Below are 25,564 nucleotides of genomic sequence, written 5' to 3'. Positions count from 1 at the left end.
TCGACGCGCGGTTGTGCGCACCGAGCGCAGCACCAGCAGCGCCCCGACTCGAGGGTGTGCGCACCGAGACGCAGCAAAAGGCAGCGACGTGCGCTTCTTTCATGGGTGTAGTGAGATGTGTTGCCGCCCCCGCAGTGAGATGGCCCCCTGCTTGCCCTGCAGCTCTCTCCTCCCCCTGACTGGCAGGGGCCCCTCCAGCAGGGCATAAAGCAGCCTCCTGCCGGCCGGCCCCCACCAGAGCCAGGGAGGGGCGTGTGGAGGCAGCAGCAGGGGTCGAGCTGGAGCAGCCAGTGGGCGCAGAGTCCGCGGCGCCCACTATGATGCCATGTGTTGATTCATGCACAGGATAAAACCCAGAAGGTGCAGCAGCGCCGGGACCACAGAGCCCAGGACATCCCCGGTGTGAGGTGCAGCCCCAGGGGCCTGTCTGCGGCTGAACCTGGCCTCTGCAGGCCGCCTCGCATCCTTTCAGCCACACCCAACACATCCCAGGACAGGACCATTCATGTGAAGGACAAGAAAGTGGAGGGACAGCTGCGGGGGGACAGTCCGCCTCCAGAGGAGAAGAGTGAGTGACCAGCGCTGCGGCAGCTTCTACCGCACCACTTGTGATCTTGGTACGTTGCGCATGTGTTCTTGTGTGTCAGGCGGCGAACTTTTTGTATCTCTCATGATAGCACATGTAATACAAGCACACGGGTGAGAGGGCGCTCAGGTAGAGCTTCATGGTAATGCATGTCATACATGCACAGGGGTGAGAGGGCGCCCCTGCAGAGCTCATGGTAATGCATGTCATACATGCACAGGGGTGAGAGGGCGCCCCTGCAGAGCTCATGGTAATGCATGTCATACATGCACAGGGGTGAGAGGGCGCCCCTGCAGAGCTCATGGTAATGCATGGCATACATGCACAGGGGTGAGAGGGACCCCCTGCAGTGCTCATGGCAATGCATGTCATACATGCACAGGGGTGAGAGGGCGCCCCTGCAGAGCTCATGGTAATGCATGTCATACATGCACAGGGGTGAGAGGGACTCCCTGCAGAGCTCATGGTAATGCATGTCATACATGCACAGGGGTGAGAGGGCGCCCCTGCAGAGCTCATGGTAATGCATGTCATACATGCACAGGGGTGAGAGGGACTCCCTGTAGAGCTCATGGTAATGCGTGTCATACATGCACAGGGGTGCGAGGGCGCCCCTGCAGAGCTCATGGTAATGCATGTCATACATGCTCAGGGGTGAGAGGGCGCCCCTGCAGAGCTCATGGTAATGCATGTCATACATGCACAGGGGTGAGAGGGACTCCCTGCAGAGCTCATGGTAATGCATGTCATACATGCACAGGGGTGAGAGGGACCCCCTGCAGTGCTCATGGCAATGCATGTCATACATGCACAGGGGTGAGAGGGCGCCCCTGCAGAGCTCATGGTAATGCATGTCATACATGCACAGGGGTGAGAGGGACTCCCTGCAGAGCTCATGGTAATGCATGTCATACATGCACAGGGGTGAGAGGGACTCCCTGTAGAGCTCATGGTAATGCGTGTCATACAAGAGCAGGGGTGAGAGGAGCTCCCTGAAAAACGTGCAGCAATGCATGTCATTCACTTCTCAAATTCCATATTCCACCATACTAATTCACCACTAATCCTTTATGGGTTCCGGAGTGGCGTGCTACTCGCCAGAAAAGCGCTTCGACGCCCATCAGGTGTAACTAGTGCTATATGAATGCAAATCTTTCTTCCCCTTTTATCCATCCTCTACCCTTCTCACTCCAAGAAACAGACTAATATCCACCACTGAAATGACCTCATATTTCACCATATTAATTCACCACTAATCCTTTATGGGCTTCCTGAATAGCGTGCGTCAACAAGCGCTATATAAATACAAACCTTTGTCCTCCTCTATCCTTCTACTATCATTCCAAATCCAAATAAATGACTAACCTATCCACCACTTAAAATGTACTTGCATGTTTCACTATACCAATTCAACACTAATCCTCTGTGGGTCCCGGAGTAGCGTGCTACCCGCCGAAAAAGTGCTTCACCGCCTCGTCAGGGCTAGTAAGCGCTATATAAATGTAATTACAATACAATACAAGCACAGGGGTGAGAGGGGCTCCCGTCGAAACTTGTAGTAATGCATGTCATACAGGGGTGGGGGGCTCCCTGCAGGGCTCACTGTAAGCCATGTCACACATGAACAGGGGTGAGAGGGGTCTCCCTGAAGAGCTCACAGTAACACATGTCATGTATGCACAGGAGTAAATGGTCTCCTGTAGAGCTCACTGGAATGCATTTCATACATGCGCAGGGGGAGTGAGAGGGGCTCCCTGCGAAACTTGCAGTAATGCATGTCATACATGCAAAGGGGTGAGACGGAGTCCAGGTAGAGCTCACGGTAATGCATGTCATGTATGCACAGGAGTGAGGGGGCTCCCTGCAGAGCTCACGGTAATGCATGTCATGTATGCACAGGAGTGAGGGGACCCCTGTAGAGCTCACGGTAATGCATGTCATACATGCACAGGGCTGAAGGGGCTCCCTGCAGAGCTCACAGTAACACATCATACATGCGCAGGGGTGAGAGGGACTCCCTGTAAAACTTGCAGTAATGCATGTCATACAGGCAAAGGAGTGAGAGGGGCTCCCTGCTGAGCTCATGGTAACACGTCATACATGCAAAGGGGTGAGAGGGAGTCCAGGTAGAGCTCACGGTAATGCATGTCATACAGGCACAGCGGTGAGGGCGCCTCCCTACAGAGCTCACAGTAGCACGTGTCATGCAGACACAGTAGGGATGGTTTCAAGTCTTCACAATAATTCCTATTCACATGACTATTGATTCTAAATTAAAGCCAGAAGCCAGATAGTTGTAGACCGTAAATGCTAATTAGAACCAGAAAAACAGCCGGCACATGTTTCGTCACAAGGTGACTTCTTCAAGGCTAAATTTATGGTCGATTGGACATACGTTGTGAGAAATGATTTAAAAGATAAGTATTGTTGAGGAGTCGTTATGTTGCAGAGGGTTCCTCGATCTAAATGTTCTGATTGGGTGGAAAATGTCCAAACCAGTCGTACTTCTATTTTACACTGGTGGCCTCCCGTCCGGTTACTGGCCACACAAGGTCTTCAAGAGTAAGATTTGTCGTCTATGAATTTGACCACTCCCGACCTGTCCTGCTCTCCGGGTCCCAAGACTCCACACACACTAGCACACGCTTCACAGGTGCCGGAGAGTTATCAGGGTTCTCTTTGCTTAGACCAGTCGCTGTTTTTTCTAGTTCTAATACACGTTTATGGTCTAAAACATTTTACCGGGGGCTGCAAAGTTTGGTCTATGGTGTGTCCGAGGGCTGCACTGATGCCTCAGAGGGTGTAAACTGGGTGTAGGGGAAGCAAAGCATGTATATCTAGTGGCTATCTTTAGAAATAAAGGTGTTCCGAAAGTTGAGCCTAGCTACTTCCTTTCTCTAACTGCAATTAACCTTTAAACCAGTGATTGCTCTATATTTAAAAAAAAAATCCACGCTAGTGCTGAGCCTAATAAACAGCAGCCCTGTGCTGCTGCTGCCCAGGGGGCCGCATGTAAAGGTCAGGACGGCCGCATGCGGCCCCCGGGCCGTACTTTGAGTATCACTGGTCTACAACCATCTGGCTTCATCAGTGGCATAGCTAGGCCTTAGGACGCCCATGGCGGCCACTTTGTGTACGGCCCGCGGCGGCCTGATTGAAGAGCGGTGGTGGGAGGGGGGCATTGGGTGGGGGTGCTGGCAATTCAGGCGGCCCCAACGGCCGCAGGTAACGGGGTGCTTCCAATTCATGCGGCTGCAGGTAATGGGGGATGTTGGGGAGATGCTGCCGATGCTTGCGGCCGCGACAGCCGCAGGTAAGAGCGGAGTGAGGGGGGCGGCTTCTGTCCCCAAAACTCATGCCACCTGGGGCGGTCTGCCCCCAACCCCCTTCCCCTCAGCTACGCCACTGGGCTTCTGTCTTGAAGTTAGAATCAAACTCATGCGAATATGAATTATTGTGAAGACTTTAAACTGTTATTTCTGACTGCTTTGTGAGTGCTTTGGTACTATGGTTTCTCATGTTCACACAGAAGCGCTTGCACTAACGTGTTCCACGCATCCACGGTAGGAGGGTGCCACTGCACGCTCACTTCAGAGGGCCCATCCAGGCGCCTGCATGTATGTGGCGGAAATGAAAACTTATTTTTGCGACAGGAACTTATTTTACATCGCGCTATGATCTGGAAGCCTCCTGTAAGCCTCCTGTAAAAAATGGCGGCCTTGCCCTTATTTATTTGATTTGACAAATTAAGCCCTGAAAACCTTGTGTTTTCTCGGAGATCCTCTCGGTCCCACACCAGAGTCTGGGGGAGTGAGGTACAACCCAGGACCCACGTGTTTACACTGACACATCCCTGTGCGCCACGCCGCAGAGTCTGGGGGAGTGAGGTACATCCCAGGGCCCCATGTCTTTACACTGACACCCCCTGGATGCCACGGAGTTTGGGGAGTGATGTACATCCAGGGCTCCGTGTGTTTACACCGCGGTCCCCAGAGTTTGGGAAGTGAGGTACACCCCAGGGCCCCATGCGCTGCTCTGTGTTCCCTCCTTGGTCACAGATGCGCAGTGTTTGAGGCAGATGATTCATGTGGCGTGAGATGGAGCCCGCAGCCCCTTGGGCTCGAGAGAAGGGCGCCTCTGTGCAAACAATCAGCGCCTCACATCCCCAGCCCCACAGGCCTCCAGAGGCGCCACATGTGATGCACTGGGAGCATGCGAGCAGGGCATGTGACCGGCGCCTTCCAGCGACCACCACATGACTGCCCGGCCCGCACTGCCCCACAATGAACGAGGGGGCATGTGACTACCGCTCAGCCACGCTGGCCATCAGAGGCACTGCCCTGCACACCGAATGCTCTCCACTCGCGAGGAGTCTCATTGGATGGATGGATGGATGGATGGATGGATGGATGGATGGATGGATGGATGGATGGATGGATGGATGGATGGATGGATGGATGGATGGATGGATGGATGGAGGGGTGGATAGCTGGGTGGGTGGGCAGACAGACGGACGGATGGATGGGTGGATGGATGGGTGGATGGATGGATGGATGGATGGATGGATGGATGGATGGATGGATGGATAGGTGGGTGGATGGATGGAGGGGTGGATAGCGGTGGATAGCTGGGTGGGTGGGCAGACAGACGGACGGATGGATGGGTGGATGGGTGGGTGGATGGATGGGTGGATGGATGGATGGATGGATGAATGGATGGATGGATGGATGGAAGGTGGGTGGGTGAATGAATGCATGAATGGGTGGATGGATGAATGGGTGGATAGATGGGTGGGTGGATAGATGGATGGATGGGTGGATAGATAGGTGGGTGGATGGATGGGTGGGTGGGTGGATGGATGGAGGGGTGGATAGCTGGGTGGGTGGATGGACGGATGGGCAGACAGAAGGACGGATGGATGGATGGGTGGATGGGTGAGTGGATAGATGGATGGGTGGATGGATGGATGGAGGGGTGGATAGCTAGGTGGGTGGATGGACGGATGGGCAGACAGACGGACGGACGGATGGATGGGTGGATGGGTGGGTGATGGATGGATGGGTGGATAGATGGGTGGGTGGATGGATAGATGGGAGGGTGGATGGATGGATGGATGGGTGGATAGATGGGTGGGTGGATGGCTGAGTGGGTGGATGGATGGACGGATGGGCAGACAGACGGACGGATGGCTAGATGGGCAGATGGCTGGGTGGGTGGACGGATGGGACAGATGGATTTTGGTGGTTGGCAGGATGATGGCCAGGCAGACGGATTTATGGGTGGGTGGATCAATTGCTCGATCCATGGATTTTGATAGATGGGTGGTTGGGTGGTTGGAGAGCTGGATGGACAAACTGACAGATGGACGGACGGACAAACGGACAGATAGATGGATGGACAGACAGACGGATGGATAGACAGATGGACGGACGGATGGATGGAGGGACGAACGGATGGATGGCGGACTGACGGATGGATGAATGAATGAACGGACTGACGGATGGATGGATGGATGAATGAATGGACTGATGGATGGACGGATGGATGGATGGGCAGGTGGATGGGTGGGTGGATGGGTGGTTGGGTGGGTGGGTGGATGGGTGGTTGGGTGGGTGGGTGGGTGGGTGAATGGATGGATGTGCCTGGATTGCTACGGATGCATCACTGAGCCATTTCATGTGTGGGATGAATAGATGAGTGGATGGAGGAAAAGAAGGATAGGCAGGCGAGGGACAAATGGATGAATTGGCAAGAAGTATAGATGATCGCATGAATGCGCTGCGGGGCCTGGGTTTTTATGAACGGGTGGATTAATTGGGTGGTGGAGTGGATAAACAATGGATGACTGGCTTGATGGACAGATTCATCTATTGATGGATGAATGAAAGAAAGGATGACAGGTGAGACAAGCACATGAAGGCTGGGTCGGTAGGTACCAGGATGTGGTGTTATTGGTGGATCTGCAGAATAAGACAAGGGTTGGGTGCACCGACGCAGCATTGGCGGGTGCTGCATGGATGGACGTGCTCTTATTGGTGGATTTGTAGAATATGACATGAGCCAGGTGCGTGGACATAGGGCTGGCGCATGCTGCATGGTTGGACGGGCTGTTATTGGCGGATCTGTAGAATAAGACACAAGTCGGGTGCACGGACACAGCACTGGCGGGTGCTGCGTGGGTGGACCACTGTTATTGGCGGATCAGTAGAATAAGTCATAGGACTGATGGGTGCCAGATGAGCGTGCTGTTATTGAAGGATCTGTAGGACAAGATAATGGTTGCATGCATGGTCATTGGACTGACGGGTTCGGCATGGGTGGATGTGCGTTATTGGTGGATCTGTAGAATAAGATAAGAGTCGGGTCGTGTGCACGGATATCATATGGACAGGTGCTGCTTGGGTCAATTGTGCTGTTATTGGAGAATCTGAAAAATAAGACACAGGTTGGGTGCACGGACACAGCACTAGCGGATGTTGCTTGGGTGGATGTGGTGTTATTGGCTGTAGGAAAGTGCCTCTTTGGCATGGTTAGCCCCACTTTTTGCCTGGTGTATGATTTGATTTTGTATTGAAATTGCAGCGGGTCCCTGCTAACAAGGTTCTGAGTACCAGATCTCTTTCCTAAAACTGTACCACGATTGGCACAACTTCAGCAACCCTTGGAAGTCCCTAGTAAATGGTACCCCTGGCACCTAGGCCATTGCAACTGAAGACGGCCCTCTTGGACTGCAGCCCCAATTGCGCCACCCCAGAGACTACTCACCAGGACCAATGCAAGTTGCCATTGTAGGCTGTGCATCTTGGTGCAGAGGAAACCGAAGTGACAACATGGCACACAGCCCTGTGTGCCATGCCCCCATACACTTCATTAGGGATAGGTAAGGCACCTCCTACTGCAGGCCTTATATTTCCAAAGCAGGGTGCACTATATCCCATGTGCGAACATATCTGCACGAGCGGATATGACCCTGCAATATCTGACCCATTCTTGGATATTGTAAGTGCTCAGGGCAGCAACGGAGAGTACATGGCCTGGATATTTGTCATCACGAGTTTCCTAGCTCCATGATGGCTTTACTGACCCTGAGATGTTTGGTACCTAAACATCTCATCTTAATAAATCCTCACTGATACGAGTGTTGGATTTATTAATAAATGCACACAGGAGGCCCTTTAGAGTGTGCCCTGAAAACCTACCAAGCACTGGTGTGGTCTCCGACTAGTCTTAGCCAGCCTTCCACCACTAGATATGCTTCTGACCTCATGGGGTGAGAGCCGGTGCTCTCAGAGGCCAGGAACAAAGCCTGCTCTGGGCAGAAGTGCTTCACACCTCCTCCAGGCCAGGAAGGCTTTACAGAGCGGGAAGCTTCCAAGGCGATGCCACCTTTCAAATGAACCCAGCAGGTCCGGATACTGGAAGCTGCCAAACCCCCTTTCCCACTCAACATTTGACAACTAGTTAAACTAGGAGGTGTGCCCACATTTCCCAGCATCCCCCGAGGGTGGGGTAAGGAATGTGGACACAACTTTTCCAATCCCTCCATCTTGGGATGCCAGCAATTAGCCTATCACGGCTACTGTAGTGCCCTTTCCCACAGGAAGTGGTCACTTAGAGGGTGGAGACACCCTACAGGTAGGTAGCCAATTGGCTGCTACCGGTCACCCATTTTAACGCACTTAAGTTTAGAATCCAGGTGACATCCCTGGACCTTGCCACTCAGATTCGATGGAATAAGAGAAGAAAAGGGCATAAAATAGCTGCTGGCACAAAAGGACTAAAGCCCTGCCAAAGACAGTTAGTGCCAAACCTTGCCTGCTGCCTTAAGGACTTGATAATTGTGGTGTGCTGTCTCGTCCCGCACCTGTGAGGCCTCCAAGATCCCTGAAGCTCCTCCAGACTTCTACAAATTGCCAAAGAACGCCATTGGACCAGAGTTACTTCTCCCCTGCAGTCCGCAGGCAAAGATCCTGCAAAGTCTGATTTGTCGACTTGCTGCTCCCTGGCGACTCCGGTGAAGCATCCAAACCAAAACAGGTGCATCAGCTCCGAAGGGTCAGATCTGCCTCTCCACCAAGTATGAAGACACTAGAACCTACCAGAGCTGTGCCGCACCAACACTTGCGGTACCAGAACCCCTGCCATGTTCACCAAATTGAAGAGTCCAATCAGGACTTCAAGTGCCCAGGAAGCAAGAGCCCATCGAGGGACATTGAGACCCCCAAGATCCACTTTTTGAGAGGCTCAGCTGTCCCGGAATCACCTATACAACCTGCCTGCTCCTGACCGCGGGACCTTGCACGCCATCCAGCTGACTTACTTACTCTGCACTCGACCTACTCTCCTTGGTAACCATGATCCAGATGTGCTCCCGAGGTCCTGATGCCCTTGTGACCTGCTCCCTGGAATGGGACCCCTCAGACTTATCTTTAAGTCCCTTTGTGCGGTGTGTTTTGGAGTGGCCCCCTTCTTTGTGGTGCACCAGCTGCCAATGACCTCAGCACTCTGCCCCAGCTGAATCCGGGACGCCTCTGAGAATCCACCAGTGGAACATTGGGCCTGGCTTTGCTAGTTACCAAAATTCGGAAGGTGAACCGTGAAATCCAACTGTATGATTTTACATGCATTTTTCTATTTTCTCCCATTGACTTCAATGGCGCGTAATTGCGCACAAAAGTGATTTATTTTGGGAACTTCAAAAATTCATGTCTTTAAAAGTACTGACTGTGGAATAAAGTTACTGGTCTGAAAAATTACATAAAAATCATCGAAGTTATTTTTGCAAATTAGTCTCAGATTTATTCTTGAGTTTGTGAGTACAACAAATGCTTAGCACTACCCTCTGATAAGCCTAACTGCAAACCCACACTACCATAAATAGAGCGTTAGTATTGTCTACTTTTGCCTCTGTATATCAATCTGGGTCTCACTACACTTTCTACAGAGTGGACTTCGTTTTAGTGTACTATATAGAGAGCACACGTTCTACTTTGGCGGATCTGTAGCATAAGATAAGGTTCAGGTGCACGGACATGGCACTGGCGGGTGCTGATTGGGTGGATGGGGTGCTATTGGCTGATCTATAGTATAAGGTTCGGGTGCACGTACATAGGATTGATGGATTCTGCATGGGTGGGTGGATGGATTGACGGGTGGGTGGATGGATTGATGGGTGGGTGGATGGATTGAAGGGTGGGTGGGTGGATTGATGGATGGACGGGAGGGTAGGTGGATGGATGGATGGATGGGAGGGTGGGTGGGTGGATGGATGGATGTGGTGTTATGGATGTCGATTATGATTGGCTGAATGGAGAAATAAGGGATGGATGTAAGAAAAGGTGGAAGTACAAGTGGTCACCCACTGAGTGGACTTATTCCACAGCATGTTTTAATGGATGGAGGGAAGCAAAGATCGCCACATGGATAGATGGATGTATGGATAGGTGAAAGAATGTCAGAGTGGATGGATGGATAGAGTGGGGGGGGGGTGGATTGAAAGATGGACGATTGGATGGATGGATATTGTGGGGGTGGATGGATAGATGGATAATTGGATGGATAGTAGAAAGAATGGCATAGTGGATGGATGGATAGAGTGGGGGTGGATGGATAGATGGATGATTGGATTGATAGATGGATGGATGGAGTGATGGATGATTGGATGATGGATGGAGTGATGGGTGGGTGGATGGATGGATGGTATTTGGATGGTTAAATGGATGATTGGATGGAGGGATGGATAAAGTGGTGGGTGGATGGATGTATGGATGGATGGATGGATGGATGGATGGATGGATGTATGGATGTGTGGGTGGATGGGAGCGATCTGGATTCAGTCAGTGTATGAAATGAGTAGATGCAGAAAAGTTAAATGAGTACCTAGAAAGACTCGAGATGGATACATTCATTCAGTGAATAGGGTGCGTTAATTGACTCCTTGAAGAACAAATGCTCAACTAGATAATACAAGGATGAACAGATGAATGGAAGTGAAGGGCGGACGGCATTAGGAGAGTTACGAGAAAGGAAGCAACGGCTGACACTGAGCACCATCCTTTAGGAAACCATGGACGATTCCAGTCTTTGAGGAATGCCTTTCAAAACATCTTTTTTGGAGGCGACCCTATGCAGAGGACCACAGTGGGGTCACAGGAAGGAGGGGGAGCCGTGATTGCTGGAGAAAGGAGAGGAGAGATCTCCTTTACAGAACTAAAGCGGATTGTACAGGGACATTGCTGATTATCATCAATTCGAAGCAGGGCACTCCACCAGAGAGAACTGTTCAACGTAGCATAACGCCATCACACTATAAGAACATAACATAACACAACAAATCTTAACACAACATAACACAACAAATCATAAAACAACATGACATAACACAACATAACACACAACATGATACATAACATAACAAAACATCACACCCTAGGAAGGGGTGTGGGATGCTGAGGACAGTGAGTAAAGGCCCTCACACAGAATGTTTGGCCCGCCGTGAAGGAGAGCGGGGATGCCCTGTGTGTGTATGTAAAGCGCGTGCTCCCATGGGTGCAGGTCTGTCACCGCGGTTTGTGATGCAGTGTTTGGTTGTGTGTCCTGTAAGCCTGGAGTCCAGGAGTGTGCTGTTTAGTGTTGGATTGTATGGGCCAGTGGCCGTCGGGATCTTGTTAGAGACGAGGGTGGAGCGTGACAGGCAGGGTTGCAAGCGCTGGTTACATCCATGCAGGCAACCATGGTTGGTGATGGTCCGAGGCGTGTATGTGAGTGGGGCAGGGGAGTGTGTGTGTGTGTGGTAGGTTTAAATTAACCTCTCCATCATGATTCTTTCATAGGTTGTTGATGGGCTGTGGGTGTGTCAGTGTACCTCGAATGGCTGCACCGCTGAAGTAACACATCTTAAGCCTGTTGTGCGGCTTGGAGCGTGTTGTGTGCATGACGCTAACAAGACATGTGTCTCGTGTGTACTGGTGTTATAGGGTAATGTGTCAGATTCTGCTTAGCCTGGTCCGGGGACCCCTGGGGGTCAGCAACGCTTAGAAAATTAAATATTAATAAAAGAATAGTGAGGTGTTTGTACATAAAGAAGCAAAATATAAAACAGAACATTTTAAAACGTTTTGTAAATGTGAAGGAATTTGAAATTGGAGGCTAAAAATGAAGTTAGTATCCCCATTTTTATTGCAGTGAGCAGGCCAAGTGTGCAAAACAGAACTTAGTATGTTATGTTATGTTATGTAAAAAGGGATTTGTAACGCGCAGCTATCACTCAGAGGAGCAGCATGACGCTAAGCGGATCACTTGACAGACAGGGTGATTAAGGCTGGAAAGATGGTTCAGATGAGTGCTCAGTATAAGGCATCAGGGGCCATGAAAATCCAGATTTTCAGGCCCTTCCTGAAGAAGGTTTCTGATTGGATGACACGAAGGTTATTAAGGAGTTGGTTCCAGGCCTTGGACCCAGTCACTGCGATTGATTTCCCCTCTTTTGAGACACATCTGAAGGCTGGGGGTTTAATACATTTGTGTTAGATGATTTGAGAGTACGGCGCGGTACACAGCGCGCAAGCCTAGGCCAAGGTAGCGGGGCCTGAGGATTGAAAGGTTCTAAAGGTGTTTATCAGGATCTTGAACAGGATTCTTTAATGCATCGGTGGCGAGTGTAGCGCTTCCAGAGCAGCCGATGCTGATGACCTCGGGCTGCAACGTGTTGTACCATCTGTAGTTTGTGTAGGACCGACTTGTTAGCTCCAGCACAGAGGCTGTTGCAGTAGTCCAGTCTAGATGTGATTAAGGGCACTGCAACTGCCTGTCTCGACATACAGGGCAGTAACTCAAAGAACTTTTAAAGTGATTTTATCAGGTAAAAGCAGGTGCCAGCCACTGCTAAGGATTGCGGGTGGAAGGATAGTGCTGAGTCACATTTACTTGATGCCCTGGGCCGCATGGCCTAGGCACCCTCACTCTAATGCATCAGCTCGTCTGATCCCCCCTGGGTCTTGTTCTGCTACATATACCACGTCACATCATGTCATATCATCATGTCATATCATCTGTTATGTTAAACATATTTGTATAGCACATGTGCCTTAAGTAGGGCTTGTGGCACTTTGGAGTTTGGGGGTTTCACGCTCTGTCTCAAGATTTCCATCAAAGAGCTGGTAGTTTAATTGGATTAGCATTTGTGTAGATGTGAGTAATATAAAGCTTTTGTAATGCACTGTGATCCCTCTAAGAACATTGTTGTGTTAATTCACCAATTGGTCCCCACAGAACATCCGAGGCCTTGTAAAGAAAAAGGTTTATATTGAATGGAAATTCATCAAGGACGTAAAGTGGGAGTACTAAGTAGGTGGTTAAATATCACTTATGCCTGCCTAATCAATTAAATGGTTTAGTAAAAAAGTTACATAATAGTTAATAGTGGTCCACAATGCTGTCATTCTCTTAGTAGTTTTATATATTTTTATGGTATCTTCAAATTGGTGTGCATCAAATTTAGTTACTCAGAAGAGTTGTAGAAATATTTCATCCTGAAGAAGGAGGAGGCAACCATTAAATCCACCGAAACGCGTTGACGTATTTTAATCCACAATCAACCATATACTGTGCAAATACAGATGAAGTTCTGTTTTATGATCGTAAAGTGATACCATTATAGACGTGGAACTTTGCTAAAAGCCCATTTAATGTGTCTTTTTTTAGTTCTTCCAGAGATGTTTTATGTTATGTGCAATGTGTTTATTTGTGGGTCTATATTTATTGTCATGATTTTTAAATACATGTATTTATTGAGAATAAGCGAGAAAAGGAGTTTTTGGCACAGAATTACACAATTGCGTTATATTTTTAGGTATAGTGCTATATATAATTTGTTTAGACATAGCCTTGGGGCAGGTAATACTTTTGGTTGGGGCCCTGGAGATGCCATCATACCAGGAAGATGCTGCTCAGAAGGAGGACTGCCACAGATCCTCGGCGACACAAACTGAACCCATCTGCCTCGACACGACTTGCCTCGCTTATCCTGAGGGTGCTGCATGGAAGACCAAACTATCCTCAAAGTATGCAGCAGATTTACAAGTCCCTGCGCCACCACTACGCCACTTTTTGAGTCGTACCTGTGGCGCATTTTACTGCTCCATATTTACAAGGACAGGGAAATCCACCCTGCGTGACTCTTCCTGTCCTTGTAAATACGACCCCTTTGCACGCAGCACTTTGCGTGAAAGGGGTGAAAGGGGTGTTGCTGTGGGTGTTCCCAAGCAACACCCATGGGACCAGACTCATTTCCAAATTTACGAGGAATTGTAAATCTGGAAATGCGTGTGAATGCTACGCCTAGGGGAGGAGTAGGTAGGAGCAACGAGGATAAATTATTCATTTCTCCTCATTTTCTTTTGCTCTTTCTATGCGCGTTGCATTCTGCAGCACATATGGAAGGGGAGATCGCCTCTGATTCTTCTTGTTCAGAAAGGGTTCCCTTCCTGCACATAAACAATCATTGAAACAATGACGTTTTTCAACTTCTACGTGTGCTAATGCAGCATACAGAGAAGTTGAAAAACTGCATTTCTGATTGTTTTTGTGCTGGAAGGGGCACCTTCCTGAACAAAAACAATCTCCCCACGACGCAGGCATCTTTGCACCATGGTGCAAGGGTGCCTGCGCTGGCGCACAACAGCAGTTTGTGCGCCAGCGCAGGGGGAACCACAGAGATGCAACATACTGTTGCAAATATGTTGCATCCCTGTGCTTTGAAACTAATGCAGCCCGGCGCATCCAAATGACTTGCAGCACGCAGGGAGTCACTTTCTTGTAAATGTGCCCCTATGAGTGTAAGCCTTTGCACCTGTGCCTGCAGAGTGCTGTAATACTCACCTCTGTGTATTCCTCTCAAGCGCCTAGAGACATCAGGGTGCTAGGGAATCCTGGCTGCATCTTGTGGAACCTGAAAAGGTTCAGCGTCAAAGAGACAAGCCTTCCCCACTGTCAGAGGGGGCTTCAACCAAATCCAAAGTATTTCCCCTGCAGCCCGGGCTGGGCAAGCTTCGCTTGCTGAACAAGTCCGCAGCTTGTATTGACGAGCATCAATCTGATCTTAGGTACATGCCAGGAGGAAAACATGTAGGCGCTAATAACAGACTACCGTTGCCCGGTGAAGGGTTGATGAGGGTTATCTAGAGCTTGGCAGACACAGAACTTGTTGCGAAGTGCCCTGTCCACCAAACTACTCTGATTAGGGTCAGGCGAACCGTCGAGAAGTGCGGATACTGGTCAGCGAAAACAACTCATAACTCGATGTGCACACAATTATCGTCAATAAGTCAATGTCCAGTCAAATAATTGTTGTTATAAGAAAAATAAGTATTTTATTTCTAACTCTACACATGCAAAGAAATAAAGACATTCATTAGTAACAGCACAATCCTCTTGAGGTTGAGGTTCTAGCGTTTGTCAGGCAAATCCCTGCTCCTCCCTCTTTCTTGTAACGTGGTGGGGTTATTCCCATTCACTGGTGGCTGCATCCAGGAAATGCTTCCTACTAAGCCACACTCAAGAGTTTGTTCCCGGTCTACCCTTCAGGAACTTAGTCAAAAGTGTCTATGGTGCCGCGGCACTGTCAGCGGCGAGCCCCCCGGGGCCCAACAGGTCCAGTTCAAGTCTTACCCACTCCTCCAGCATGGCAGCAGTCAGCGTTGCAGCCAGCGGCCTGACCGCGGACACCCAAGAGTTTTGATCCTGTTCGGAGACGGCGGGCTGCTCGCGGGTAACATGACGGCACTCGTCTGCGCAGGTGTCTTCCCGAGATGCTCTGCTGGCTTCCCAGGGATTGGAGACGGTTCCAGCCTGCACAGATGTGGTAAGTTAATGCCCCCGACTGGAGCCCAGTGAGGGTGCGACGTCATCCGCAGCATCCTCCCCAGTTCCCGGGGGTCAGTTCTCCTTGTGCTGGCTCCACTGGCAGGCAGAGCCTCAGTCCTTCCTCAGGTAACTGCCCAAACCTCCTGATATTATTGGCACCGGCGGCCCCTCCGGGCATACAGGACCGCTGAGGTACTTTACAAATCGAGCGCAGACTCCTCTGGTGCAATCGTCTCGGCAGTTACGAGTCTTGGCACTTTCACAGCAGTAACTTAACGGTGGTCCACTCCGGCATACGGAGTCACCGCAATGCAGCGGTGCGGGTCTGGCAAGTTCCACACGACACTTAAGGCATGGCTCAGTCCACGGCGACACTCTCCTGCCATGTGAGGTCGCCGAGTCAACAATGCAGATGGGCACCAACCTGATCGGTGCACAGCCATTCCCTCGCACCTCCCTCCGGGAGCCCTCTCTGTGGGTTCCCCGCTGGATCTTGCTCCCGGCAATGCTCTCCTCTCCCTCACAGGGTGCACTGGTCATGCAAGCAGGCAGGCGCTGCTTCTCCAGGGCGGGTGGTCTTGGTCTTCCCTGGGTGGTTTCCCCTCGCCTAGCTGGTAGACTAGCAGGCTTTGGCCCCCAGTCCTGGTCACTGGAAGTCTTGCAGAGCTTCCCTGTCTCACACAGGCCGACTGGCTGCTCGGGAAATGGCCATTTTTTGGTTGCTTCTTATAGTTGTTTTCCAGACACCAAATGTGATTTAGGGTCTGAGTCTTTTAAGTTTTATGTTGGGGTTCTGCCTCTTTTGAAGTGGATATTTATATTTTTATTCTTCTCTTTCCTCTTGTAAGGTTGTCTGTCACAGCAGGCAAGACTCCAAAACTGATTGTCCACAACGCAATTCCCGGGAGTGACCCGAGTTCACACCTGGATGCCAGCCACAGTGATATGTGCATCGAAAGGTTAATCCTGGGCTCCAAGCCCTACTCTTTATGATGACCTTATAACTCCCATCTCCTTCCTGAGATGTGTCCAGGTCCCTTCCCTGTGATCTATCACTGAATCAAAGAGGAGTCTTTTGAAGTGTAAAGGGAGAGTTTTCCTCCCTTCCTCGGTGTGTGTCCCTCCCAGCTCACGGGAATGCAGCCATACACACATCTGTCTGGGTGAGTTCCTCTGGTCCTCATGTCTTCATCAGGCAGGTCTGGGCCTCCCAAAATGGAACCCAGCATCATCCAAGTATTGTAGCATTGCAGGCACACTTTGTCCCAGTGAACTTTCACAGCACACACACACTTTCCAGCACTGATACCTCCATGCAGTGTGCCATTACAGACACACATACATACAGCACACACAATCAATCTGTGCGCACTATTCAGTACTGTAGCCTTTCTGTATTGTACCAGGGTGTGCCATTTGCAAACACACTGACTGCCAGCGCGCACACACTCACCAAGTGCTCTGCACAACACTTCACCCTTCATGTATTGAACTGCATGCAAGCACACATACACATGCAGCACACATGCTTCCATTGCACACGCACTTCACATCACTACATCTCTCATTTGATATGTTCCTCACAGGCATACTTAAACTCAGTACATGCTCTAACCATTCCAGTACTACCCAGTGCTGCTTTAGCCCTGTATTATACCCTTCCCAGGCACACATACTTCGGGCACAGTCACTAATTCTGCGCTGCACTGCGCAGCACTCTTCATCTACCTGATGTAGGCCAAGGGTGAGTTAAGCACGCAACAGTGGAAGCTTTAAAAGGTGAGTGCGCCTGTAATGCCTCAGTACAGTCGCACAGGTTAAACAGGACCTGTTTATATCTGCTGATCAAAACACATTACATATGATGCCACCACCACACTCGTGCCGCTAAACTCCTGGTGAAGGCAGTAGCCTTTCACCACTCTGAGAGGAGCGCTTTGGGCATCTCTCTCAGTCCATCAAGACTGCCATCCGTGCAGCAGGCCTATGTCATGGTGCACATGCATGACCTGTGTTTGCCTATGACAACAAAAATCAGCACCGGGGATTCCAATACAAATAGTTCCAAGAGAGTTTCACGACAGGGCCGGCTCTAGGGCAATGGGGTGGGGGCGCCATGTTTGCAAGTAAAAGATGGTTTTAAAAGGACCTGCTGCGGCATTCCTTGCCTCCAGCAAATATCAGGCGCCAATAAAAATGTCAAGATACCTTTAAATTCTGAATTTGTTTTTTTTCCAGACCAAGGGCTCTTAATTTATAGTGCCTACCAGTACGGAAGACATGTGACTCCTACACATTGCATATATATATATCATGATTTACACATATATGATTGTCTCTGTGCAATGTGTGTGTGATGTAACGCGCTCTGACACCTCACACTAATATGAGTGGTGCTATACAACTAAATGATCTGAGAGAGAGTGGTTATGGAGACTTGAGGGGCCTTGTTAATGGGTGCTAGTGAGGGGGTCCGTGGAGTAGGTGGTCATTGGGGCACCAGCAAACATTGTCGCTCAGGGCGCCATCAGTTAAAAAAGCCGGCCCTGTTTCACGAAGGGCCATTTTGAACCGTAAAGTCCAAACCTTGGCTCTCAGTGTTGCGGTCCATGTGAACGATGGGTTCGAATGCTGGCCTTTCCTTGTCCACGGTTGAGTGTGCAGCCTTATAACAGCTCTAAAAGTGGTACGCGAGTCACAAAAATCCTCCTTTTAAACCCCAATATTGCAAATCAACTTGAACGGTTGATTTTCTAGTAGAAACGCGTCATGGTGTGACGCAAGAGCATTGCTATTTTTACCAGCAGCATTTACCACTCAACAGTCTTTTTGTATAAGGGAGGCCTTGACAATGAAAACTGTGTTTAAAAGCAGGGGCTGTGGTCATTTCGATTACCAAGGCCACACCCGTGGCTGGAAATAGCCTGTGATTTGTACACACTATCTTGTGATCCTAAAATTAAATTATGACCGAATTTACTGACTCAAACCGTGGTAGCAGACAGAATCTCGGGGTGATAGTATGGACCAGGGCTACTCGTTTAATGCTAATGTGGTATAAATAAAATGTACTTTTTAAATAATCATGAGACCATGTGATCCCTGACCCGTCCTGTTTCTGTCGTGTTTCACTCTATGTTTTACTTGTCTCTGTTTTCTAGACATCTGAAGCACCCCCTGGAGTCCAGAGCCAGCCCCCCAGGACCCATGCATCTCATGGCAGCAAGAGCATCATCAGCCCTGCTGGGCCTCTGCCTGCCCTGCCTCCTCCTCAGGGCCTACTGCCAGGAGCCCCAGATAACCAATGACCTCAAAGGAACCTCAGCAGCCCCACAGGGTCCAGGCCAAGTGCTGAATAATGCGCTGGTGCCTCTGGGAGCCTCCCAAATCCTGGGAGCCTTCAACATCAGTGAGGAGCCGGAGGGGGTCTTTGAGCCCCCAGGTCCCATGCCCCCCCTATGCCTGACGCCTACAGAGATCCGCCATGCCTTCAAGTATGTCAACACCGTGGTGTCCATCGCCATCTTCATCGTGGGCATCATTGGCAACTCCACCTTACTCCGCATCATCTACAAGAACAAGTGCATGCGCAACGGGCCCAACGTGCTCATCGGCAGCCTGGCCCTGGGGGACCTGCTCTACATCATCATCGCGCTGCCCATCAACGTCTACAAGGTACGCGTAGAGTGTCTCGCTGTGTATAGGTGTGCATGGGTGGGTGTGTGCGGACATTCAGCTCGCCATACTCATCGGCAGCCTGGAACTGGAGGACCTCCTCTACATCATCATCGCGCTGCCCATCAACGTCTACAAGGTACGCGTTGAGTGTTTATGGGTGTAAAGGTGTGCATGGGTGGGTGTGTGCGAACATTCGGCTCACCATATACATCGGCTGCCTGGTCCTGGGGAATCACCTCTACATCATCATCACACTGTCCATCAATGTCTATAAGGTAGGCGTTGAGTGTCTATGGGTGTGTGTGTGTCCATGGGTGTGTGTGGGTGTATGAGTGTCTGGGTGTGTCTGAGTGTGTGTGCATGGGGGTGTGTGGGTGCATGAGTGTCTGGGTGTGTCTGGGTGTGTGTGCATGGGTGTGTGTGGGTCTACAGGTGTGTATGGGTGGCTGGGTGTGTACATTCGGCTCACCATATACATCGGCTGCCTGGCCCTGGGAATCACCTCTACATCATCATCACACTGTCCATCAATGTCTATAAGGTAGGCGTTGAGTGTCTATGGGTGTGTGTGTGTCCATGGGTGTGTGTGGGTGTATGAGTGTCTGGGTGTGTCTGAGTGTGTGTGCATGGGGGTGTGTGGGTGCATGAGTGTCTGGGTGTGTCTGGGTGTGTGTGCATGGGTGTGTGTGGGTCTACAGGTGTGTATGGGTGGCTGGGTGTGTACATTTGGCTAACCATACTCAACGGCAGCCAGGCCCAGGAGAATCGCCTCTACATCATCATCATGCTGTCCATCAATGTCTACAAGGTAGACGACGAGTGTCTGGGTGTGAATGGGTGTGTGTGTACATTTGGCTCACCATACTCATCAACAGCTTGACCCTGGGGGACCTCCTCTACATCATCATTGCACTGTCCATCAAAGTGTAAAGGTAGGCAGTGTGTTTGCGTGTTCATATGTAAATGTGGGTGTACTTGCAAAGCGCACTGCGACTCCATGGAGTATCCTGGCGCTGAAGACCGCTGGGGAACCCGTCCTGGTTTTCCCTGTGAGATGGTCCCTTTCTGGGTATCTCCAAGGTGAAACCAGGCATCCCCGGCGTCTGTGGGGGGCCGTTGTAGAGATGAGGCAAGCTTAATGCCCAGAGCTGCCGAGTGTGTTGTGCAGTGGTCTCATGATACTCAGAGGTAGCTTCGCCGGGGGGGGGGGGGGGCGTCTTCTGTATCATTAGTAAACAGGTCCCCAGGAATACCCATATTTTTGTCATCGAATGTGCCCATATGTCAGGGTAAGCCAGAATGTCCCATGCAATGCCCATGATTCGTCATGCATGGGTCACGTTAGGTTGCAACAACGTTTCCCCAAGTGTGATCACAGGACTTTACGGATGACCCAGCTGGTCTGGATTAGGCAACATGTCTCCAGGTGTGGTCTGGTCCATTCGGGTAAGGTCTGTGTCCTCCCAAATATTTAGCAGGCACCATTTAGGAGTGAGAGGCATTACCATACCACACAAACAAGTCTATTACAATGTGAGTCATACAACCAACATCATCGGTTTCAATTCCGACCGGCTGATTTTGATTCAGCCAGTCAGAAACAGGCCGGTTATTCCGGGTGGCTTCCCACGGGCTCAGGAAGCCCGTCTGCCAGTCAGAACTGGCCTGTAATCCAAATGGACAGGGGTTTACACAGTCTGGATTACGATGGACAGTTTCCGGAAGGCTATGGGCCAATGCTAGCATGTAGTCAATTCTAGAGAGGGTACCCTGTGCTCCTGAATGAAAAGTGAAGTGTTGCAGCATGGGATTAATTGTGCGCCACACATCTACTAGACCCATGGCATTGAGAACGTTTACCAGGGGGTTGGTCAGAGGACATACGCCTGGCGGTGCCAGCAATCACAGGAGTCATTGAGCGTTAAATAACACCTTGGCTGCTGTGACTTTTCCCTTCCTGTGCTGAACTTGTTTGAATATTATTGTTTTATGACGAGCTCAGCTCGTCATAAGCACAGCTCAACCGTGTCTCATGACAAGCTGAGCTCGTCATGAGCATCAAAAGGGTTAAAATCACCACCCATGAATAGCTCTCCAATTGGGAGGGTAAGGATCAAAGAACTCTAGTCAGACAACGTGGTATCGTGGAGTCGTGGTGGACTGTACACAGTGATAATGTTAATGGATGCCCCTCCCAAAGACCCGCAATGGCTACATATCTCCCACCCCTGTCCACCCAGGTGTTATCTATCATTAAAGCCAGTGATCTCTTTGTCAGTATGCCCACGCCTCTGGATCCTGATGCGTATCCTGCATGGGTTCACATAGAGGGTTTTGACCAATGCTCCCCTCCCGTCAGTCACCAGCAAGACAATTTTATTGTATCCAGCAACTGACACATAGCAAGTTAGGAAGCATCTCGGTTCAGAGCTTGAGTGGTGGGGAGAACAGCTCTGCTCTCCATGGGTGTCTGCCAGATATCGCTGCTCTCGAACGGCACCACCTCTTCTCTGTCCCACCGGGTGTCTCAATGAGCCAGCCCCAGGAGCGGCCTCCAGCTCTCCAGCCAGTCCCAGGCCTTCTGTGCAGACAAAAAGTACCATGTTTTGCCTTCTGCTACAATTTTCAAGCACTCCGGGAATATCATGGAGTATTTGATTTCTTGTCCCACATTGACTTTTTAACCCTTGAGGAAGCTGTGATGCATCTTTTGCACTTTTAAGGTGAAATCTGGGAAAAATGTGATGGTTGCATTTTCATATGTGAGCTGTGGGGTGCTGGGGGCCGTCTGGAGGATCGCATGCCAATCTTGGTAGTTAAACAGACGTACTATGATGGACCTCAGGGTGCCAGGGTTCCTATGAACCCTCTCCACCGAAAAGTATTTGGATAGGCCACAGTGGAGGTGCTTCAGTGTGAGGTGTTCTACGAATAGGTCTGGGACCCCAGCTCTTTCAGGGACCCCAAATATACAATATTGATCCTCCTTGAGCAGCCCTCCGAATCCTCAAGACAGGCCTTCAGATCACCGTTACTGCTTTCGGTTCGGCCACTTGTGCTTTAAGGGTGGTCCTGTCCACCTCGAAGGGAGCGGTCGTGCTTTCCACTTCTTTCACTCTGCCTCCTACATTTCACAGATTTGCCCTCACCAGGGTAAGTTCCGAGTTCATTGTGTCAATCTTGTTTTCAAGGGATGTGTATACTCCTTGCTTTGCTGCCATTACATCTTTAATTGTGAGTGTCTACTCTCCTCTTCAGTGGGGGCAGTTTCCGTCTGGGGTGACAACCCTCCACTTTCATCTGTTAGTGGCGCCTCCCTCTTGATGGTGCATTTATTCAATTTGGTCTGAAGTCCTCCTCGGAGTCCCTTCTACCCTGCCATTGTGTGGGTCAAGCCTGAGGCTTCCAGGTGGAGGCAGACGGTCACTGTGGAGTCCAGCAGGAGAAGAGATGGGTGGTGAGGGGGAAGTGGGGATGGGAGAGAACCCCCGTGTTCATCGCCACCTGCCTAGGCAAAGTATTATCATCTTGCGGCCTGTCGGCTTTCCGGTGTATACCTCTAACCCACCACCACAGTCTCAACGCAAATCACCCATTACACCTGTACTCCAAAAGGGGCCCAGATCTTTCTAAGGCCTGGCCTCAGTTTTCCAGATCAGCTGTGATTAGTTAACACAGGGCAGAGGTCCCCCCAGGCAGTCCCTCTGCCAAACCATCAGACCCACAGACTTCAGCCCAGACACTGCGGGATCCTCGGCCTCAGTAGGTATGATGCGATCTACTACCGTACCCCCATAGGCTTCCACTCCACTGGCCTAGGGTCCAGATATTTTTAGGCTGGGGTAGAGGGGAAACTGTGCACCTTGCTCGCTGCAACGGAACAAGAATGACTGGCCTTCCCCTCTGTCCAGGCCCAGAATGATTGAGATCTGCACTGGCCGGTACAGAGGCCTTTTACAGCCGTCCCATATTTGGTATCTTCACGACCCCCCAGGGCTGACAGTAGCAGAGGCAGGAGGAGGTATAAGTAACTCCTCCGCACTGCACCCTCTGCCCGACGGGGGCACCGAGTCCTCCGCCCCTCATGGGCGCTGCTGAAGTCTAAGCAGAACATCGAAGCTCTGGCTTTTCAGCCACCTGGGCTAACACCGCTGTTGCGGGTCCACCTCTCTGGATCCACACCTTCCCAATCTCTTCTGTGTGTGTGACCAGCTTGTGGTTTCACAGAGGTGCGTTTACACTGGGCACCGCTGCCTCACTGAGCTCACTTGCTCCTGGGGGGCTCTCAATGTATTGTAGTCTGTCCCGCCTCGGTCCACAGGGACGCTTCTCGGCTTGACCACGCCACAGTCCACCCGGCAGTGCTCGGGCCTGTATCCCTCGATCGCCAGGCTTCTACACACTTTGCATCTGGCAAGGCAGAGCACTGGATTCACCTTTACCAACAATCTGGAGGACACCTCCGATTGTGGTTGGGGACGCATGTTGTAGCGGATTGTAGGTAATTATTATCGATGGGGCTCGGAGCCTTGCTAACAAGCGGCCATCTTGCCCGATGTTCTGCCAAGCCCTCCCCCCCACTCTTTAATTTATGTTTAATGTGGGTGATGTGTGAGAGACTGTTACAGACATTTTGCAGAGAAACGTTGTGCTTATGTTTAAGGCAACATCAATAAAAAAAAGTTTCTTTTAGATCACAAACAGGACCACACATTTGAGAAATGAGAGGTTGTCAGAAAGTATTTTCAATAATATTAGTGAACTGCTGCTGCCTGGTTAGAATATTGAAAACACAGTCACTGTCCCTGATTATTAGATGCATACACATATAGAATTTGGACCAGAGCACCTGTGCCCGGTCAGTCACCTGGTCAAAGAGGGTATGAAAGAGCTGAAACTGGATCATAAATTCAAAGAGGTTTTGAACAGGGGCCCCCAAAATCTGTTTGGCCCATGGCCCCCAAAATCCATAAGAGGTTCCTGCCTACAAGGATGATGCAGTCAACAGCTGAATCCTTCAAAAGTGCACAACACTTGACAGACTGGCATAGCAAGAGTGAGGGACGGAGCCCTTGACAACTGCTGGAGGTGGAGACAGTAAATGAAGTGGCGAGACCAATAAAATTCACAATAGATGCACATAAATAAACGTCCACCATGTGCATTCTTTAAAAAATCGCAAATGTTTTTGGGGCAATTCAAGATTTGTGACAACTGTGACCAACTGTAAATTCAACCAGGAATCATGAACCTTTAAAGTTGGCTGTGTAGGTGTCCTGCTTCATGTGCAAGGAGACGTATTATCACATTAATTCTGGAGACTTCACCTAAAACGCAGACATAACATCAGGAGACTATGGTGGCACGCATGTGCTTCAATAAATGGGGAGCTGCTAAAATCAGGAGGTTCCGGATAAAAGCATGACCAGCTGACAGTTGTGGAGGGCCAAAGCAGGGCAAACAACACACCCACGCTGTTTGTGCGTGCACAACTGTCACTTGGGGTGAGCGCTCCGCTGCACTCTTTTATTAAGTCCTTAGAATTTACCACTTGCGTACGCTTCTGGATACTCTGCTAATAAGGACTGCAGTGCTGCTACTGGGACTGCCACTCTGCTGGGCGACTGCGATCAAGGACCAGCTGACACGCTGCGCTGATCTGCTGCCCTCTTGCACACGGAAGAAGAACTGGACCTGCAACTTCATCTTGAACTCAGACCCCAGAGTGACTCAAAGGGCTAGTCTGCTAGCCTCCTGATCTGAACATCAGGGACATAAAAGGCTCCCCAACAGTTCCTGGACCCGTATTCAGTGGGTTCCTGACCCCCAAGTGGTGCCTCTCAGGATCTGGACCCTTGGTGTGGCTCATGAATTCTTGAAATCAAGCTTTTGGGCTCTTCATGACTACGAACAGGCCTGATCACACCAGAACCACCCTGCTTGCACCGAAATCCAGCACGAGCCAGCGCATCTCTTTGCACAGCAGCATCGTCAGCCAGCAGAGGACTACCAACATGTAGCACTAACTCGTCCGTGATGCCCGGGTTGCTCTTTGCACCACGCCAACTGCCACCACAATGCTCTCCTTGTTCGTCGCAACCCTCTCCAACTCAAACAGGACTTTTGGCACAAAACTTGAAAAAGTAAAACTTCAGCAGGACTGACCTGGGGCTGTATCTGACCCACACTCCATTGTGGTCAGCCTGAACCTTTGACTTTGATCCGGTCCAGCGCGACAAAATAGCTGCAGAAGTGCTTTATGATGTTAGATGCTATTTTACAGTTCATTTTTTTTAAATTCATAACGTCAGTATGACAAATTGGATTTTTGTCATTTTGGTTGTGTTTTATTTATTCTGGGATGGTTAAACGGGGGTTCAATTGGCACCAGCATTCCAATGGGCAGGATCTGTGCCCCACTAAAGATAGTGATTAAAT

The 25,564-nt window shown here is 50.3% G+C and overlaps 1 protein-coding gene across 4 annotated transcripts in view; it reads left to right on the top strand.

Annotated features, from left to right (window-relative positions):
* Window positions 1-249: 249 nt before the first annotated feature.
* Window positions 250-25,564, top strand: part of LOC147689449 (endothelin receptor type B-like) — a 45,862-nt gene continuing 20,547 nt past the window's right edge. For 2 of the 4 annotated variants that reach the window (XR_015300729.1, XM_086942221.1), the window contains exons 1-2: window positions 250-617; window positions 18,610-19,123. Coding sequence is in view for 3 of the 4 variants with exons in the window: in XM_086942221.1 (XP_086798347.1) it covers window positions 18,656-19,123 (468 nt within the window). In the remaining variant the exon portion in view is untranslated. Of the gene's footprint in view, window positions 618-12,855; window positions 12,932-18,609; window positions 19,124-25,564 lie in introns of those variants that run through there. The other 2 variants (XM_086942222.1, XM_086942223.1) reach the window with 2 other exon arrangements.

This window comes from Lissotriton vulgaris, chromosome 10, assembly GCF_964263255.1.
Source record: "Lissotriton vulgaris chromosome 10, aLisVul1.2, whole genome shotgun sequence".
Taxonomy (NCBI): Eukaryota; Metazoa; Chordata; class Amphibia; order Caudata; family Salamandridae; genus Lissotriton; species Lissotriton vulgaris.
This window is presented reverse-complemented; position numbering and strand designations above follow the sequence as displayed.